Below are 15,000 nucleotides of genomic sequence, written 5' to 3' on the forward strand. Positions count from 1 at the left end.
TGCACACATACACACATAGTGATGACAAGATCATTTCCCAAAAGGTTTATCCAACACCTTGGTGATGGAGACTTTTGACAGCCTTTGGGTTGCAGTGGTTGCCAGGTGGGGCCCCCCTGGCCCCCCGTCCCCTCACCCCCTCTCATATAGAATGTCAGCGCCGGCACCTTCAACCCGTCTGGTGCTGGTGTTCTATGCGGTTTCAACAGAATGCCATCCTCTCCCCTGGACACCAAGTGTGGTGGTTGCCAGCGTCTCGAGTGTGTTGAGTGTGCGAGTGCGTGTGATAGTATTAACTCCTAGTTATGCCACCTGATACGGTGTCCGCCAAGTCGACGACACCCGCGTCGGTGCCAAGGAGGAAATGGCCACGAAAGAAACACGACCTTCCAAAGAAAAAGACACGCACTGCCACCTTCAATGGGGACTAGCCCGGGGTTATCTGATGTGGCATTCCTTTAATCAAACACTGAGGCCGTCATCAATCATGCACTCGTTTTCTACCCCCTTGAAATGGACACTTTGAGTTTATATAATGAATTAGTCCTTACTGTGTGATCTCAGACTGGGAAAGTGAACCTTGCTGTAGAGTAACTGGTGATTTAATATAAGTGCTTCTATTAAGGCAAGACTGGACAAAATTACTTATTATCTCTAACCTGCGCTGAGGTTCAGAAATCACACGGCAAACTGCTGGACCTCATAGTCTTTTGTCCACTAGGTGTCACCCTTGATCTTAGTAAACCCCTGTAAAGTTCATAGGCCAGAGAAATCTCTTCCCAAGTCCAATCCAAGTTCTGTTATCCCCGTTTTCACTGTAGTTGTCTGCTGCCCAGCCCTGGAGCAGTGGTCTGGAGTGTCAGGTGGGCAAAGTGAATGCTGAAGGAGGAGACAGAGGAGGAAGAGGGGGAGGGGGAGGAAGAGGGGGAGGAAGAGGGGGAGGGGGAGGAGGAGAAGAAGTGCTTTCTGGCCACTTCTGACAGTATCATCTTCTTCCATCATGCTGGGCATGCTTGAGTAACCCCACCTGTGCTCCTTCATGTCATCTCCTGAAGGGAGGAGGGGGAAACCTGAACTGGGAAGAGAAGGGGGGGGGGGATTGCTGACAGTTTGGCAAGTTTGTCTTTGGAGACGTGATGGTAAATAGTCTTCTGGAAACACAGTGAGGGCATAATGAATGAATACATGGCCAGCAGAAGTTAACAAGATGGAAATAACACTTGGCTGTCTTTTACCCAGAGTTTAACAATGAGTGCAGGCACACATACAGTACATCTTTCTCTCTCTCTCTCTCTCTCTCTCTCTCTCTCTCTTTCTCTCACTCACACACAGACACACACACTTTCGCACAGAGAGACACACTGGCTCACCCCACCCCACCCCATCCACACGCAGTCTCTTTCCCTCTCTCTTTCTTTGTGTTGTTCTCTCTGTCTCTCTTTCCTGGTCACTCAAGGTAAACGAAAAAATATAGGTGAAAACAGGTCAGCCTTTCTGTGTGCATTGCATGGTTGTGTCCTGTGCTTCACAGGGGAGCTTTAATGTGTGCATTGTTTTCCACGGCCCTGGGTAGATCCCAGCCTTCTGCCAGTAGAGCCGGCAGGGCCAGCACTGAGCAATGCTGCACTTGTAATCAAACACCTCTCACTCCCACTCACTCTTGGCCTTGACGGGTCCTTTCTAACAATGGACCAACGAAGTGGATCAACGGGATCGTATTACCCCTTAGCACCGGCTCACCAGCAACCTGACAGATACGTGTTAGGGTCCGACAGTGCAGAGTAGTCACATCACACATAGGGTATGGACGGCCACTGGTACATTTGTGTTAAGGCAGTACATCAAAACCCTGATTCCTCACATATTTCATTGCACTTGAACTATTGGGAATGTGCCAAAAAAGGTCTAACTGTGAAGAACTGACCGCTATCATTGGAGCAATTTTGAATGCAGAGTCAATACATTACTGTTTGTTTCAATTTGTTTACAATAAAATGCCATACTTTTAACATCTGCCATACTTATAACTTCTGCACACACAAAATGGCAACTGCCTTTTCAGCAATTAATGACTAATAAATGAATGACACCATACTCAAAGGCATCTCCTTATGTAATGAAGAGGTGTGCAGCTGTCTGGTTGCGAGTTTGTTGCCTGGGGAGCCAGCCAAAGGTCATCCGTCAAGGTCAAGGGTCAAGCCATATGAAGCATCTCTCCTTGTGCAGCTCCTCCTCCTCTTACACATCCCAGTTAAGGAGTTCATTGGTCCCTGGTCTCTATGGAGATGGCTAAGTGCAACGCTATTTACAGTGTCTGTCCAACCCATGTGTGTGTGTGTGAGAGAGAGAGAGAGAGAGAGATAGAGAGAGAGAGAGAGGGGAAGGGGTGACAGTATATCAGGTAGGACACATTGCGTGGTATTCCCATTCATGATTCTGAGATGTAATACTGTTGTGGTGGGAGTGTATAAATGTGCTTAGTGAGCCTTTATCTGAGCGCTCACACTGACTGTAGAAATGTATGACCAGCTGCCTGCTTCCTTCCACCTCCCAACCCAACACGATTCCCTGCATCCAGTGTCCAGTTACACCCAGTGTACAATAGCCCCCCATGTCATTTTCCCTACACACACACACACACACTCACACACACACACACACATACACACACGCACACGCACACGCACACGCATATACGCTTGCAAACACGCACACGCACACACACACGCACATACACACATACACACATAGTTATTTTTGTCCTGTCTGCCCTTAGACCAAAGCCCATTGGTACAACTTTGTCTGCCAATAACACAGCTACCACTGACACAGTATGTTTAGATGGTCCACTGGCCATGCTCTGTGGGCTTCTAGGAGCAGTCATTTGCACTTTAGCTGATGGTTAGGTGCTGGAAGATATTGCCAGTGATAATACTACCATCCAATTCTGGTCATAGTTACATATGTACCTCATGCCATTTTGTCAGCTTAACGCCCCTTTTAAAGATGAAAAAAGAAAAGAAATCATAAGACTAATCCTCCCCTCTCTTTAGTCATACAGTCCATTTCCTTTGTCAGACTGCTGACCAGAGGCGTTGGCCAGACCTGAAGGAGGGTCAGGGGTCATCCTCCCCCTTAAAACTGTACATGCACCATTTTCACGCAGTTTGAGACAGAAACAGTAAGCCTACAGACCTCATTTCGTCTATCTGATGACCTCATCCATTATATCACACTGCTTGTCTATGTAAAAGCACTTTTATCACGCTGACCCAGGTCATTGCCATAGGTTACCCTCTTTTTAGTCAGAAATACATTTTTCAATGCCAGCCAAACTGAGGTTTACCAAGGCCCATAAAGAGTGTTTTTCTGGAGCTCGCCATCAAACTGGGAGATATTACAGTTGAGTCTAAACCACGTCATCATTTCATTCCCTTTTGGTCAACAACAGGAGATAACTCCTCCTCCACCTCCTCCACCTCCTCGAGCCTCGCCTGCACCTTATTGCCTTCATCCTTTTTCCCTTTGAAAAAGCTTCTTATATCCACAGCCTTCAAGTCTTTCCTCAGTGAAATAGCTAGCTAGCTCCCACCAGAGGCTAACAATGACAAGCCCTGGTAACGGTCTGCTGTCACTCACCCTCTCTCTCTTTCTCTCTCTTGCTCACACAAAATGCCAAGTAGTTTGAAGTAGATCTTCCGCCTGAATGACATTGCATTTTTGTCAATGATACCATATTGAGGTGACCTAGCATGGGGCTATTCTTTTTAAAATTATTTTCTATTCTTCTCTGATGTCCAGGCCTAACAACGCCCATGCTGCAGGTCATTCACAATAAACCCCTGTGGCATGAAGTCCAGCCGAAACCCTTTCACAGGTCTTCCAGCTCAGCCTGTCCAGCTCTTCAGTGTCCCTCGATGCTATTTTTAGCCCCAAAACAACTGGGCTCCTAAAAAAGGCCCAGTGCTGATGGGGGAGAGGGGTGGGGGGGGGGGGGGGAGGAGAGGGAGAGAGGGGGGCGCTACTATGTAAGGTATCCCGTCCTTCTGCCACCTCTCCCCCTGTCCCGGAGCCTGGGTCCTGGATACGTCTTTCTCTTTGTCTTCGGTGAGGAGAGGGACACAGGGAACGAGAGAGGAGAAGCGGGGCTACAGGTCCTAACGCAAGGCCAGAAACACAGAGGAGACGCTGCTGTCAAACGGGCAGGACACCACTTGATCAAGACAACAGCCCCCTGTGCGCCGGGGACACCATCTTATATTTGACTAGGTTTTTCATTCTACTTGGAGAATTAGTGTTTCCTTCTACACTTCAGCCACGTTCTGAAGAGTGTGATCGGTGTAAGGTGTCTGCTTCTTCACGTTTAGTTTTTTCGTGGTGAGCTGGCTGGACATCCCCAGCGGAAGCAGAAGAGAGGATGAAGACCCAGTGGCTGCTCCTCTTCTCTTGCCTGTGTGTGGCGCCCCTCTGCCCGGCTGCCGAGAAAGGCCTGGAGTTCCCCCGCTACGACGGAAAGGACCGCGTCCTGGACGTAGACGACAAGAACTACAAGAAGGCCATAAAGAAATATGACATGCTGTGCCTGCTCTATCATGCCCCACCACCCACCGGGAAGACGCTGCAGAAACAGTTCCAGATGACCGAGCTCGTCCTGGAGGTACGGTAGAGAAGGGTGAGGGGAGGAGGGGAGGAGAAGGAGGTAGTGGGGTAAGACAAGAAGCTAGTGGGGTAAGAGAAGGAGCTAGTTTGGTAAGAGAAGATGGCTGACATGAAACACGAGAAGGAGAGCAGTGGGGTAGACGTGTACGAATGTAACTTAGAGAGGATTTATGGATTTTTGTGGCTGAATAACATAAAGTTGAGAGGCTGAGAAGGGCCTTATTTGGGTGTATTGTAGGGAGGCAATAGTAGCAAAAGCAATCTTGGATTAGAGTTTGATTCATGACAGGGAATTTGTTAGTCTTGAGAATCACATGTGTTTACACTGAGGTTAGAGTAGGAGCCCAGAAAATTGTTGTGTAAAGTAGAAGATCTGTCACTGTATGCCACCCAAGCGCTAGCTGGAGCCTAGCCGCTAACAATATAGTGACATACAACAGGAGACTCTAGTGCAGAAATAGACACTGGAGTCATTTGTGGGTGAAAAATGAGTTCCATTAGCAGTGTTTGTGAATGCTCCACTGGGTGCCCAGATAACACAGCCTCATTAGCCTGATCTATAAACATAGAAAGTCTGGTACATTTAATTAATTCAGATTATTGTGCGTTGTCACAGTGTGTCTTGTAGATTTAGCTGTGCATTTAGAGGTGCCCACAGGCCTGTAGAAAACAATGGCCATGGCTAGCAATGCTAACATATCACTGGCTAATAGTGTGCAATGGTGTTTGATGCACCATACTGGGTCTACTTGTGTGTGTGTGTGTGTGTGTGTGTGTAAGAGTATATGTATGCTGCTGCCAAGGTCATCAATGGTTTGTCTTTCTCCTCTGCTGTCATCTCCTTCAATTTATTCTAATTCACGTGTGTGTGTGTGTGTGTGTTTGTTTGTGTGTGTGTGCGTGTGTGTGTGTGTGTGTGTGTGTGTGTGTGTGTGTGTGTGTGTGCGTCTGTGTCCTATAGCAGTCCCTGCCAAATTCATCTTACAGTGCCTCCCCATCTGAAACCAGACACCCCCCACAACCTCCTCCTCACTCATACTGTACATAATTTCCAAGGACGCCCCGGCATTAACCATCCAGCCTCCCAAATCACTTCATAATCAGTGCTTAGCAGCGACATGGGGCAGCCAATTTCATCCCAGGCTTCAGGACGCACCAGTGCAATGCCATGAGGACAGTTTTGCTGGGATGTGTTACTGTATATTATCCCTTCTCTGTCCCACCCGTGAGTGTGAGAGCGGCCCAGCTGTCTGCCCACAAGAGTTACTGGCCTTGAGCTTCGTGCGGTCTCACGTTTCGCTCGGTCGGGCTGGAAATAAATCTCAAGAGCACAAGTTTCATGCGCTCAAGTGATAACATGAGTGGTTTCTAATTGGGTGTTAGACACAAACCGATAAAGAAAAAACTCTTCAGTGTACTCTGGCCGATTCTAGCTCACACACTAGCCAACTGACCCGCAGAACAGCTTTCATAAATATTGAGAAGATATGACGGAGCTAGAACTCTATGACTTGCTGCATGAGGAGTGGTCTTTGCTCTCACACTGTATAGGAGTGACATGCTCGTAATGGTCATGATGACACCTGTGGCTTTCACCTTGACAGCAGTATGCCACAGTGTGCTTCTCCCTTACATGAAATAGCCTCGACGTAATGTGTAAGGGTGCAGGGAGTGAGAAATGAGAGAACTTCAGCAAGTTGCTGAGCTAAGGGCAACAAAGGCAGTAACCCAGAATCAAACCACTAAAAATATTCACACATCCATCAACACCCTTCTTTCTGTCTCTGTGAAAGTGCCAGAGAGGCTGACGAATAGAGACGAGGACACCATACCAGACCATTCTATTCTTAATTTATATTCCAATCAGGTGCTGTCCAGGGAGACCTGACAGCCGTATTCTTAGAACTGTACTGTTCTTTTGGTGTCTTTTGTACGGCAGTTTCACACCACAGTGACTTCAGAGGTCTCTCTGGCAGTATTTATAGAGAGCAATCTCCTTGGAAAGTATTATTTAATGTCTCTGTCCTCTCCCAAAGAGTTAACATTGGCATTGTAAGCCACCCACTTTGTCACCTTATTGCTGCCTCCTGCCTCACATGGATCTGCTTGCTATTATGCACGGGACCTTTTTATACAATGTGTCACTTTCTTTGGTGACAGAAATCCACAGCTGACGACGGAAGACAGCCGTGTTCTCTCTGCATGGTGGTAACTGTTGCAACTCTGAAAGCAGTCACGTACCTGACACATACCATGGTCAAAAACACAGAAACATTTTACAATGCTTACTTTGAGATTAGTTTGGCTGATCTTGTATTTGGAGAGAGTGGATGCTTACGAGATGCAGATACTAGCAGGTAGACTGCTGGGACATTGTGAAGATGTGCAGACTGCTTTGCAAAAATGCCTATGAAGAACAACGCAATATCCATCTTCTGAATGATTTGTGCCAGTTTAGAATAGACATTGTGGGTGAGGCATCATATTTGTACTCTGAGGTGGTTGTGACTCCTGATATAGACAGAGACTCTTCTATTCTTACTTTACCCAGCAAACAGCATTTTACTACATGTGCAGACCACAAATCTACAGTCTGCCATTGCCATCTCATACTGTTTGTGCATTAGTCTGTCTCAAACACTGAAAAAACAAGTAAATGTCAAAACGCCTTAGGATTAAGGGCATCAGTCTGATGACAGCCTCTGATGCCTCCTGGTCTGCTCTGTGTGTTGAACAGCTGGCTGCCCAGGTCTTGGAAGTGAAGAACATTGGCTTTGGCATGGTCGATTCCCACAAAGACGCCAAGGTTGCTAAGAAACTCGGTAAGCTGGCTTCAGCCATGGAATAGCTGTGTCAGTGTGTCCAAAATAAAAAGCACTATCCCCGACTTTCACAAAGGACAATTATTCTGTTGAAATTGGTGTTTACCTCTCTCTCTCTCTCTCTCACACACACACATACACACACACACACAAACACACACACACACACACACACACACACACACACACACACACACACACACACACACACACACACACACACACGCACACACACACACACACACACACACACACACATGCACAAAAAAAAAACATTTGTAATTTGTTTTCTGTTGAGTTCCATTCATTTTCGTTCTGACTGATTGTTTTGCATTGTGTTCTGTAACATTCCACGTCCTTCCATTCCACCCTCGTGTGTGCCGCTCTTCTCCCGGCGTCCGCTCATTCCCCTGTGCTTTTAGGCCTGGACGAGGAGGGGAGTGTTTACATCTTCAAGGCTGACCGCGTGATTGAGTTTGACGGGATGCTCTCCGCTAATGTCCTGGTGGAGTTCCTTTTAGACGTGAGTTACATGCCTTACATGTCTTACATGTCTTAAGATACCCCGGTTATCCACCCCTGTCTCTAGGCTCTCTGTACTCATGGTGGTTTTCCTGATTCAAAGCACAGAAAAGGGAATTAATCAAGGAAAAGAGAGGATGAATGTCAAATACATGCTTTATCTCTCTCCTGCTCTCTCTCTTTCTCTCTTTCTTTTGTTTGTTCTCACAGTTACTGGAGGACCCAGTAGAAGTGATTGATAATGCGCTTGAATTAAAAGCATTTGATCGTATGGAGGACGAAATCCGGCTTATTGGATACTTCAAAAACCAACAGTCTGAGCGTGAGTCTTATTTAGAGAGAATGTGTGTGTCCTATTCTGAGTGTGTGTGTGTGTGTGTGTGTCCTGTTGTGAGTGTGTATGCAGATAAGGAAGTGTGTTTTTGGCACTGTATGTATGTGTGAGTGTGTGTGTATGTGTATGTGTATGTGTATGTGTGTGTGAGAGTGTGTGCTCACAAAGTACATTTACAAGATTGTATATGACCGTCATGTAGCATTTAAAACCACTTCTTCACCATGGACTTACTAAGACTTACCTCAGCTGCAACAGTTTGTTTTCCACTCTCTCAACTTATAAAGTCAAACTCTGTTTAGTCTAAGTGTCCCCCCAGTGCGCTACCACTGTACAGCAAAATAGTCTAGATGGACACACATGGACACAAATAATCAAGTTCAGACGAATGAAGACATTTTGTTTTTAATTGTCACACATAGTACACACATCTAGTCTGTGTACCTCATACTGCTAAGAATATCTATGCTTATACACAAGAAACATTCCTGACCGAACGCCGTTATCTCTGGCATGTAAATTGACTACAGAACTCTAGACCTTGCCAGTTCTACACATTCTATTTCCATGTAGTGTCATGTCTGAGAAAGAGCTGTGATTGGCTTAGAGATCTGCAGTACACAGGGTCAAAGGTTGCCTATTTCTGTTCCCTCTCCCTGACTCCATGTAAAGCTGGCATTCCTCCCCAGGCTTACGCTGAGGCCCATAACCATTTCACTAAATGGTAAAAGGCTAATGGCTGCCTAGCTCAGCTCCCATGGAGACGAAAGGTTAACTTTAAATAGCTGCTGTCAAGGGGAATCAAACACAGTGGGTCTATTAGAGAAAGGGAACGCAGACAGTGGCTGATTGCCGCCCTGATGTGGCCTGGGTGACTCGCCGTCTGTGTAGAAGCAGAAATGTCCTGGCTAGGGTGTAATCAGGCATCGCAGTCAGGCACATTTATAAATATATATAACATTTTCTGTTCCTCCATTGTAACTTGTAACTTTTTTCCTTTCGTCTCTTCATCTCTACCTCTATCTTCTCTCTTGTCATCCCATCTGTTTCCACCTGTCATCTTTTTTCCTCCATCACATTCTCCTCTTGCCTCACTGTCTTTTTTCCGTTTCCTTTTCTTCACCCCTGTGATCTCCTGTCCTCTGCTACTTGTTCTCCACTTTTTTTTCTCTCTTTTCTTTTCACCACACCTGGTCCAATCACATCCTACAAACAACCCCCCCCCCCCCCTCATCTCTCTCCTCTATCCATCTTCTCATCTCTCTACTCTTCTCTTCTATTCCGCTCTCCTTTTGTCTCCTCTCGTCTGCTCTCATCTCCTGTCATCTCCTTTGGTCTTATCTCTTCTCCCCTCCTCTCCTCTCCACCTATCTCCTCTCCTCTCCTTCTATCTCCTCTCCCCTCATCTCCTCTCGTCTCGTCTCGTCTCCTCCCCTCCTCTCCTCTCCACCTATCTCCTCTCCTCTCCTTCTATCTCCTCTCCCCTCATCTCCTCTCGTCTCGTCTCGTCTCCTCCCCTCCTCTCCTCTCCACCTATCTCCCCTCGTCTCCTCTCGTCTCCTCTCCTCCCCTCTTCTCTCGTCTCCTCTCCTCCCCTTTTTCTCTCTCCTCCTCTCCTCTCTCCTCTTTTCGTCTCCACTCTCCTCCTTTCTTCTCCTCTCCTGTCTTCTGTTGTTGCCTATACTCCTCTCTTCAGATTTCCTTGCTTTCAAAGAGGCAGCAGAGCAGTTCCAACCTACCATCAAATTTTTTGCCACCTTTGAGAAATCAGTGAGTAAATTAGGAGATTGACTCTTGATACAAGTAAAGCAGATCCCCAAGATTAATCTTAAACCCACATTGCAGTAGTACATTATAAGGAGCTCAGTTTAACATCTCCGTTTGTATCCTGGAACAAGGATGGTCTTGAAGAAAATGACTCCATTTGTATCCTTGAACAAGGATAGTCTGACTCCAATCTCTCTTTTCTTAACTGCATTATGTATGAATTCAGTATGCTTAGAACACTTGACAGAAGCCTTCAACATAGCATATGAACATTTATACCGGCTCATAACATTGCCTTAAGTTGGACTCAAATGTCAAATCATGTTTTGGAGAGGTACAGAAATAATATAATAAAATTATGAGTAGTTTGTTCTATAAAGCGTTGCATTTCATGTGTGCAATTATGAATGCATACAGACAAGTACATGTATGTTAAAATCCTTACAAAAAATAACGAATGTCTTATGAACATGTATTCAATTCAATTTTATGTATATAGCACCATAACAATACAATTGTCTCAAGGCGCTTTAGAGAGCCCAGAGCCTGAACCCCCTTAGTGCAAGCACAATGGCAACAGGGGCAAGAAAAAAATCCGTTAGTAAGGAGGGAACCTTAAGCAGAACCACGGCACATAAGGGGGGACCATTAGGGGGGATCTGCTTGAGTATACCACATCATGGTTCATCATGGTTCCCTAACTCATAGAAAGTGTGAATGCATCTATGCTCTTTCAATCAGAAAACCAACAGATGCATTATGGCAGTGCGTTCTATAGAGCCTTATCATAGAGCATTGCATTCATGTGTGTAATTGTGAATGCATACAGACAGTTACACAGATGTTCGTCATGCAGTTAAAATCCTTAAAAAACATGACTAATGTCTTATGAACCTTTATGACTGCATTTATAGCACATTGTGCTTACCTAATTCATAGAAAGTGTGACTGCTTATTCATTTAGCACTGATGCTATGCACTGAGTGGAATGAGCAGGACTCTAATTGGGTGCTGTGTGTCGCTGTAGGTGGCCAAACCTCTGACCCTGAAGATGAATGAGGTGGACTTCTATGAGCCCTTCATGGAGGATCCCATGACCATTCCTGACAAGCCCAACTCTGAAGAGGAGATTGTGGCCTTCATCACTGAACATAGGCGGTACGATTTCACCACAGGAGTATACAGGAGTATCTTTAGGGCTACAGGAGTGTGTCTTTAGGTCTACAGGAGTATCTATAGGTCTGTAGGAGTGTGTCTACAGGGCTACAGGAGAGTGTCTACAGGGTTACATGAGTGTGTCTATAGGAGTGTGTCAGTAGGGCTACAGGAGTGTGTATATAGGAGTGTGTCTATAGGGCTGAACATAGGCGGTACGATTTCACCAAGGTCTATACAGGAGTATCTATAGGGCTACAGGAGAGTGTATTTAGGGCTACAGGAGTGTGTCTATAGGAGTGTGTCTATATGGCTACAGGAGTGTGTCTATAGGAGTGTGTCTATAGGTCTACATGAGTGTGTCTATAGGTCTACAGGAGTGTGTCCATAGGGCTACAGGAGTGTTTCTATAGGTCTACAGGAGTGTGTCTATATGAGTGTGTCTATAGGTCTACATGAGTGTGTCTATAGGTCTACAGGAGTGTGTCTATATGAGTGTGTCTATAGGTCTACATGAGTGTGTCTATAGGGCTACAGGAGTGTTTCTATAGGTCTACAGGAGTGTGTCTATAGGGCTACAGGAGTGTGTCTATAGGGCTACAGGAGTGTTTCTATTGGTCTACAGGAGTGTGTCTATAGGTCTACAGGAGTGTGTCTATAGGTCTACATGAGTGTGTCTATAGGGCTACAGGAGTGTGTCTATAGGGCTACAGGAGTGTGACTATAGGCACTTTGAATTGCAACTCTTGTACGAAATGTGCTATATAAATAAAGTCTTACTAACTTACTTACTATAGGTCTAAGGGGATTTTCCATATGTCTTAAGTACTCATCTCACACAGAAACACTGTAAGCACTCTATGTAGGACTGCCAGTGTATAGACCGAAACCAACAAGCAGGGCAAATATCCTGGGGCCAGTTTGCTGACCTCCCTCTGTGGGTGTGTAGTGGTAGTGCAGAAGATGGAAGAGTAAAGTAATGAAGTGACATCCAATGATTATTTTGCTCTGTATCTAGAGCAACACTGAGAAAACTGCGGCCTGAGGACATGTTCGAGACCTGGGTGAGAATCTTGACCAAACCATTCTTAAAATTTTCATATTTGTATTTAATTCGCACAGACATGTGCATGGATGGATAGATTCATGAATGCAAAGATTCTCATTAAAAGTGTAAATATTGTTGTAGAATCCAGTAAAGTCCTTAGCCGTTGTTCTATGGGGTGGCAAGTGTAACACACAGCGCATTCTGTGCTACGACAGGCATTCATTTATTATGAAAATATGTAATGCCATAATGCCTTTTGTTCACAAAAAACACAAAGACGTTTGTTTTGTGTCCACGTACGTTAAGTAATAAAGCCCATGAGGTAAGGAGTTGTTCAGTGATGCTGAATTCTGAAACTTTGTGGATTAGTCTAAAACTGCTATACAGACACACTGAGTTGCACAGTGCGAACATGACAGTCTATGGCCCAATCCCATTTCTCATCTCTACCCCTACCCTTACCCCTACCCCTTCGCCTTCGCTTTTTCAAACGGAGCGGTAGCGGAAGGGGTTGAAACGCTAGCCCTTCGAATTGGGATAGCACTTCAACAATTACGTACGTCATCAGTACGAAGCGTCGGCAGTTACGTTACCGGAGAGCGACAGCTGTCACTCACCAGACATAAACAAACATGGCGCCTGCAGCTGTTATTTACACAATGCAACATTTCATCAAACAAGTTTTAAAATCATGAATTGCAAAGAAAATACTTTCATTTGTGTGATGCTTTCCCTGCTGTTTCCGACATTTTTAAATGGACTCGCGCGATGTTTTTTCTTTAATGATCACGGGTTCGCAATGCATTGAGGGAAATCAGTCTACCCCTCCGTTTGAAGTGTGCCCTCGGAAAATCTTCGTTTGGAGCGGTAGAAAGCGCTTCCCCTTCCCCTACCCCTCTGTCTTAACGTGAATTGGGACAGCCCTACCCCTCCACATGAACGCGCAAAACGGAGGGGAAGGGGAAAGACGAAGGGGTAGCGGGAGAAATGGGATTCAGCCTATAACTGGCACTGCACAGCAGTCTAATGACTTATGATAATTATTCTATGCTATTGGGAGTGAACATCTTTGAGATCCAGTGAGTCATGAGAAATGTTGAAAATCCATTATTCTCCTGAATAAAAGGAGACTTAAAGAGGAAGAGCCAGAGGAAGAAAGGCAGAGAGAGGAGAGAGTGTCTAATGCTGGCAAATTTGGATCACATCCATTGTCACAAAATTGAATAAACTCTTCTAAAACAGGTGAATGTTTTATTTTCCATAAGATAGATACATAGCTAGTAGCTAGGGATGGGCATGAGTAACGTTACTCTATTTGGACATCCGTGTTCGTTCAACCTATAGTAATCACATTTGTAAGTTTTTTTGTAAAGTCATTTTTAGTCAAATTTGCAGTTTCTGTCGAATATCGCTTTCACGCTGATTGTTGCCAGGGTAGCAAACAGCCATGGGTTCTCTTTTCAGAAGAACGTGGACACAATGCTAGGGTGTATGCGTTTTTCGTGGACAAAAGGCAGTATGGTGTAGCACAGAATGCCCTCTGTAGATGAAATAATCTGTTAGACTTGGTGCCCCATATTTTTCTAATGCAGAAAATATCATGACATTTGCAGTCACATTCTCTGGAAAACTCAATGAGAAATGATGCTCATTTTAGGAGGACGACATGGATGGCGTTCATATTGTGGCCTTTGCAGAGGAAGAAGACCCTGGTAAATACGTACATTTTACATGTCATATGAAATTAAATCTAATGCGCCAATCCAACCACTAAAATTACACATTTCAAATAACTAAACATCTCATACCACAAATAAGTCAATTGATTCATATCAAATAAATAGAAAATAACAGAATTTAACGGGCATCAATGAAGGAAAATGCCTCTTACCTCTGTGGTTCTGATTGACAGATGGCTATGAGTTCCTTGAGGTCCTGAAAGAAGTGGCCAGAGATAACACCCACCTCCCAGGCCTCAGCATTGTGTGGATCGACCCTGACGACTTCCCACTGGTCAGGAACAGAATTTTAGTCACATATCTGAGCAGTACATTTATATGAAAGATATCATATTTATAATCTTTTGACATTTAATTGACATTTATCTGTACATTAAACTACTGTCTCCTTCTGTGTTTGTCCAGCTGATCCCCTATTGGGAAAAGACCTTTAAGGTCGACCTCTTCAGCCCTCAGATGGGTGTGGTCAACGTGACTGATGTGAGTACTCACAACTACTGCCTCACGCTATGAATGCTGGGTAATGGCACAGGGAAGCAGCTATTTGACCTCTGATACCCCCCCCCCCCCTTGCAGGCGGACAGCATTTGGATGGAGATGGATGATGATGCAGATCTGCCCACAGCTGAAGAGCTGGAGGACTGGATTGAGGATGTGCTCTCAGGCAAAGTTAACACTGAGGACGATGATGATGATGATGACGATGATGATGACGATGATGATGATGACGATGATGACGATGATGATGATGATGACGACGATGATGATGACAATGCTGCTGATGATGATGATGACGACGATGATGACGATGATGATGACGACGATGATGACGATGATGACGATGATGACGATGACGATGATGACGATGACGATGACGATGATGAATAGTTTTTCCTCTGGTTATTCTATAAGTTTCAGTAACATCAAGACAACCCAGTTCAATGAGGACAGAAT

At 45.2% G+C, this 15,000-nt stretch overlaps 1 protein-coding gene across 1 annotated transcript in view; it reads left to right on the forward strand.

Annotated features, from left to right (window-relative positions):
* Positions 1–4,115: 4,115 nt before the first annotated feature.
* The window catches only part of casq2 (calsequestrin 2), an 11,479-nt gene continuing 594 nt past the window's right edge, over positions 4,116–15,000 (forward strand). Inside the window, exons 1-11 of the mRNA XM_080838335.1 lie at positions 4,116–4,657; positions 7,397–7,481; positions 7,904–8,004; positions 8,214–8,325; positions 10,034–10,107; positions 11,132–11,262; positions 12,278–12,323; positions 13,965–14,019; positions 14,220–14,320; positions 14,452–14,526; positions 14,623–15,000. The exon at positions 14,623–15,000 is cut by the window's right edge and continues 594 nt beyond it. Coding sequence (XP_080694461.1) covers positions 4,418–4,657; positions 7,397–7,481; positions 7,904–8,004; positions 8,214–8,325; positions 10,034–10,107; positions 11,132–11,262; positions 12,278–12,323; positions 13,965–14,019; positions 14,220–14,320; positions 14,452–14,526; positions 14,623–14,934 — 1,332 coding nt within the window. The 5' untranslated portion in view covers positions 4,116–4,417 and the 3' untranslated portion in view covers positions 14,935–15,000. The remainder of the gene's footprint in view (positions 4,658–7,396; positions 7,482–7,903; positions 8,005–8,213; positions 8,326–10,033; positions 10,108–11,131; positions 11,263–12,277; positions 12,324–13,964; positions 14,020–14,219; positions 14,321–14,451; positions 14,527–14,622) is intronic.

This window comes from Sprattus sprattus, assembly GCF_963457725.1.
Source record: "Sprattus sprattus genome assembly, chromosome: 5".
In the NCBI taxonomy this organism is placed as follows: domain Eukaryota; kingdom Metazoa; phylum Chordata; class Actinopteri; order Clupeiformes; family Clupeidae; genus Sprattus; species Sprattus sprattus.